Raw genomic sequence first — 5303 nt, forward strand, 5'->3', positions numbered from 1 at the left:
GGGTCCCCCCGACCCTCAAAGCCAGGCCTGGTCAAGCTTCTACCCTCCGGGCCATGGTTTCAGAGTGTGGGGGTGGCTGATGGGGCTGCCAGGCCCTTGGGGTGTGGAGGGGCAGGAGGCCTGGGGGTGCAGACGTGACCACCCTCTGGCCCCCAGGGTTTCGAGTATGTGACGGTGGCCGGGCAGTGCTGTGGGGAGTGCGTGCAGAAGGCCTGCCTCACGCCCGACGGCGGGCTGATCCAGGTGAGCGGGGTCTCAGCCCTCCACCCAGCAGCCCCTCTCTCCAGGCCTTCTGGGCCGTGAGAAAATCCCGACCTGGCTCTCCCCTGTGCGTTTCAGCCCAATGAGACCTGGATCAACAGCCTGGTGGACAACTGCACCGAGTACCACTGCCAGGCCGAGCACGGGGTCCCCGTGCTGATCCTCAGGCCGTCGCCCTGCCCAGACGTGTCCAGCTGCAGGGTGTGTGCCCCCGGGGATCTGGCCAGCCTGGTGGCCTCCTGGCCTTGCCCTGGCGGCCCCGCCCACACCCCTCCCTGGAGGCCCCGCCCACACTGTGCCCTGGAAATCCTGCCCAGGCCGCTTTCTGGAGGCCACGCCCTCCTATAGGCCCTGCCCCTAGATCCTGGCCCCCGCCCCCAGCCCTCCCTCTGTCCCCCTTTGCAGGGCATCCTCAGGAAAACCGGCTGCTGCTACTCCTGCGAGGAAGTGGGTAAGTCGGGGCGCCCCGCCCCTGCCCTCCAACTCCCTCCGACCTCTGCCCATGGGCTCCTGCCCTGACCCCTGGGAGGGAGCGGCCGGTCTGGGTCCTCGGGGACCCCCACCTCTGCCTTTCCTCCGTGCAGACTCCTGCCAGGTCCGCCTCAACAGGACGGTGCTGGAGCACCAGGGCTGCCAGGCCCCCGTCAACCTCACCTTCTGCGAGGGCTACTGCCCGGGAGTGTCCAAGTGAGTGGCCCCGCACCCCCAGCCGCCTCCGCCCACTGAGGGGAACTCCTACCTGGAAGCAGAGAGCCCGCCCCAGCACACATCACCTCCCGGGGCACCCTGTGGCCCTGGCCTGGGCTTGCCGCCCTGAGCTGGGTCAGGAGGGCCCAGGAGGAAAGGGGGCCCACATCCGTCAGCACAAGCCTGGGGCCTCCGATCCGCAGAGCCAGGCCTGGGCACGCTGGGCAGAGACGGGCGCTGCGTCCAGACGTCTGGCGCCGTGTCCACCTGGGGGTGGGCAGACCCAGGGTCCTCCTCGGGCCAGGCTCGGGGCGGAGCTGCGGGTAGAGCCAAGCGGCGGGCTGCGGCCAGCTGTGAGCCCTCGGCCAGAGAGGCAGGAAGCAGGGTCCAGGGCAGGTTCCTGGAGGGGCCTGTGGGGTCAGCAAGTTTGAGGAGCTGGTTCCGAGGGGAAAGGGTGCCTGGCAGGAAGGTAGGGGGTCAAAGTGACCCTGAAAGCCCGCAGAGCGGACCCCGGTGCGGCCAGCGAAGCCCGCGTCCTCAGACAGGCACAGGGCTGCTGGGCGAGGGCACCGTCTCAGGGCCGTGTGCCCGCAGGTACTCCCCGGAGGCCCAGGCCATGCAGCGCCGCTGCGCCTGCTGCCAGGAGATCAGGGCCCACGAGGAGGCGGTGAGCCTGCAGTGCCCCGACGGGACGGCCGTCCGGCACACCTACACCCACATCGACGAGTGCAGGTGCGACCTGGCCTGCGTGCCCTCGCCGGCCGCTCCCGAGCAAGGCCAAAGCTTCATTGTCTGACCCCAGCCTGCCCCCCCTCCCCCCACCTGCCCTGGTGAAGCCCACACCCAGGACAGGGACAGAGCAGCAAGGTCACCTCGAAGCGGCACTAGGCAGGGACGCCCTCCGCCCCCTGCCCCTGCCCTGCCATCGGGGCCACTCTCATCTACAACGAGCACCCACTCGGCCCAGACCCCCCCTTCCTCCTGTCAGAGGGACAGCCTGGGACCCCACCGCCCGCCAAGCCCCATGGAGCACGGACTCCTGCGGCCCCTCCACAGCAGACCCCGCACGGGCAGCGGTCCCCCCAGCCCGCTGCCTCCGGAGCCGCATCGGGGTGCTGCCTGCCCGTGGGGCCGAGGCTCTGATGGCGGGAGGGGGGGGAGGGGTCGGTGTCCTGAAGCCCTGCTCTGCTCACCAGCCCCAACTTTTCAAATAAATGCTGAGCATCAAGTACACGTCCTGGTCCTGGCATCACTCCCCGCCATCCTGTGGGCTGTCTGGGGCCCCACAGGCTGCACCCCCCGCCGGGGCTTGTGCTGGACCCTGGGAGGGACAGGGGCATGGAGACCGGGTCAGTCTCGGGTGGCCTCTGGGGACACTGGCAGGAGCCAGGGGTGGGCCAAGGGCTCAGAAACACCCTCACATCATTCCCAATGCACGGGGTTAATGACGACAGGGGTCACAGAGGGGGACAAGCAGGACCAGCTGACAGGAGGCGGCACACGCAGGAAGCAGCTGCCACAGGCTGGGGCTGCACCGGGGCTGCTGCCACCACTTCCCCTTCAGGCCCGTCACGTGTCCACTTGTTTCTTCCCCTGCTCTTGCCCAGCGCTGTGAGCACACTATATGGGGGGGGGGGGGCGAGGCAACTGCCCATCTGTGCGCCCAGGATGCAGAGGGCGCCCTGGCTGGGGGCCTCTCGCAGGAAGGACACGAGATGATCTCCACGTGGACAGACCAGTTCCGGGCGCCCAGTTCTGGGCGGCCGGCCACCTGGGAGGCAAAGGGAGGGTGGCGGGAGGGTCTCCCTGGGCCCGGCCCCACCACACGACCTGCCAGCGAGGCAGGCGGTCACGGTCAGAGCCAGGAGTGTGCGCACACCGACCTGGTCAGCACCGAGCAGCCGTGCCTCCGGCAGCTCTCACCGAAGCAGAGCTCGGCGTGACGTCTGGGGTCACGTTGAGAGCCAGCCACCTGCCGACCGTCCGCATGGTTCCGGACTAGGTCACTGCAGCGAGTCTGGTAGGCGTTACGTTAAAAAGACTAAGGGACACATGTGTAAACTTCCCTGCAGGACTTTAGTGCTCTACTCTCATATAGATCATTTATTAAATTAGGCTGAAAAGTAAAAATATATTTTACAATCAAAGGAAATCTGGACGTGGACCCAGGAGAATGACAAGCACAGGCTCCGAGACGCACTGGCACCCACAGCGGCGGGAGGGGGGGCTGCGGAGGGGCCTTCAGGAGACTCGGCTGCCCAGCCTCCTCACCCACAGCCGGGCTGAGGCCGGAGGAAGCAGCAGCGCCCAAGGCCTGCCGTTTGCAGGCGGCCTGGCCGGGGCCTCCTGAGGGGCCGCACTTCCCTGTGGGTGCGGGCGGCCGTGGGCAGACCTGGGGCAGCTGTGGAGGCCGGTCTGCTCTGACAAGGCAGGCCTTGTGAGACGGGGCTCTGGCCAATTAAAAATGCAGCGCGCCTGGGGAAGCAAAGCGGAGGTGTGGCAAGTGCAGGTCACCCTAAAAACTACGCGCTCCGCACACTGGACCGCCGCTAGCGGGGCCTGCGCGTCTGCCCTGGGCCGGGGCCGAGCGCTCCCAGGGGTCCCACACGCCTCCCTGGAAGGGGGAGCTGCCAGGCCCGCTCAGGCCACCACTCAAACCCCAGGACCGTAGGCCTGCCCAATGCTTTCGACACTGAGGAGTTGGCCTCCGAGACACAAGGCCAAGCTGCTGAAACGTGACAATGGCAGGACGACGAGGTCATGAGAAGGCCGTGCTCACCAAGCGGGTGATCTGAGCCCCCCATGCCCTGGCCACCCCGCGGAACACCCTCAGGCTCACAGGACAGGCGTGAGCAGTGCACCCGACCACACGCAGTCCTGAAGGAGGCTGTCTCGGGTGCAGCCCACACGTTGGAGGAGCCCTAACAGCCCTTGCTTTCTCCTGCCGAGCCACCAGCCTCCAGCTGCCAGGACGGGTCCCGACCCTGAATCAGAAAGAGCTGAGGCCCCAGGCCAGACGGTGACTGCAGCTTACTTCGAACCCAACCCTCCCACCCGAGGACGCACGCGTTCAACGCATGGGTGTGACTTAGAGTGCGTCATTTCTGAGGAACTCCTCGTTTCACTAGGCGTCACCCACCCGGTCCCCACGCTGTGTCCGTGGCCAGCACCGGGCCAGGGTGCAGCTCGCACATGTGCACGTGGGCTCCAGGGGACTTTGGCACTGTCTCCACCCTCCACACGCATCCTCGGACCCGGCACATGCTCACTGAAATGAGTGTCAGTGGGAGCCAGCAGGTCCCAGCGCCTTCCCTCCCATTAGCGAAGCACTAGGTCTATTACTTGTTACCCCAAGTTCAGGTTCTGGTACGAGAGTCGATCAAGGAGAGGAGAAGCCGGCCCTCAGCATGGCACTCCCCAGAGCTGACGAACAGCAGGCGGAGACCAGGGATCCTCTGAGCTAGGACAGCCCCCTCCGGCCACCGCGAGGGCTGTGACGGGGGCTGGCGGGCTGGACAGTCAGGCTGACACCGTGGCTGAGGCCTGGCCAAGCCACACCGGCCCAGGCCACCGGGGAGCAGCCAGGCCACGAAGCCCATGGAGGGAGGGATGGGAGTTTTCAGTTGGCAAGTTCTAAACCCCAAGCAGCTGTCAGTGGACTGCGAACCTAAGTGAGGAGGTCTATCCCCGTAAGTGGCCGGACTACGGGCCAGGAACCAACCAGAAGGGCCCTCGGCCTCCTCCAGGCCCTGGCGAGGCAGGCTGCTCCCGCAAGGGCCCTCTCGGGAGGGGCAGCTCGGAGCACTGGGGGCGCATCCCCAGCAGAGGCGAGTGTGCACACGGCCACGGCCACGGCCACGTGCCGCTCACCCCCACAGAGCGAGGAGGGAGGCTCCCACGGCGACCCCGCTGGCAGTCCAGAGCAGCTGCCGGAACCCAAACCCACCTGCATCCCCAACAGGTGGACTGGCGACGCGACATTGAGGAGGGGACACAGGGATCTCGTTGGGACAGGGCTCGGGCGCCCCGGGTGGCAGGTCCAAAGGGCTGGAGCGGCGTGGCGGCGAGGGCGCAGGCGGCGGGAGTCTAGGACTCCTCACCCATCTGCAGCAGGGAGTTGACGGCCGCATCCTTGTTCCCTCGCTGGGCCTCCAGCACAGAGCGGATCACCTCACGGTCCATGTTGGGGAACATGTCCTGGATGGCCCTCAGGTCCTCCTCGTTACAGCGGGCGGGGGCGCTCACAGCCGCCGGGGGCAAGGCCACGGGCACCATGCCAGGGCTGCACACGGCGGGCATTCCTACAAGCACAAGACGGGGTTTAGGGAGGCGGGCGGTCAACAGTTCGAGGCGCT

The 5303-nt window shown here is 67.2% G+C and overlaps 1 protein-coding gene across 1 annotated transcript in view; it reads left to right on the forward strand.

Moving 5' to 3' along the window:
* The window catches only part of LOC102430618 (mucin-5B-like), an 11499-nt gene extending 8823 nt beyond the window's left edge, over window positions 1-2676 (forward strand). The window contains 5 exon segments of the mRNA XM_023749234.1: window positions 139-243; window positions 340-462; window positions 667-712; window positions 846-948; window positions 1543-2676. Of these exon segments, the coding sequence (XP_023605002.1) occupies window positions 139-243; window positions 340-462; window positions 667-712; window positions 846-948; window positions 1543-1744 (579 nt within the window). The 3' untranslated portion in view covers window positions 1745-2676.
* Window positions 2677-5303: the final 2627 nt, after the last annotated feature.

Source organism: Myotis lucifugus, unplaced genomic scaffold, assembly GCF_000147115.1.
Source record: "Myotis lucifugus unplaced genomic scaffold, Myoluc2.0 scaffold_4205, whole genome shotgun sequence".
Classification (NCBI taxonomy): Eukaryota; Metazoa; Chordata; class Mammalia; order Chiroptera; family Vespertilionidae; genus Myotis; species Myotis lucifugus.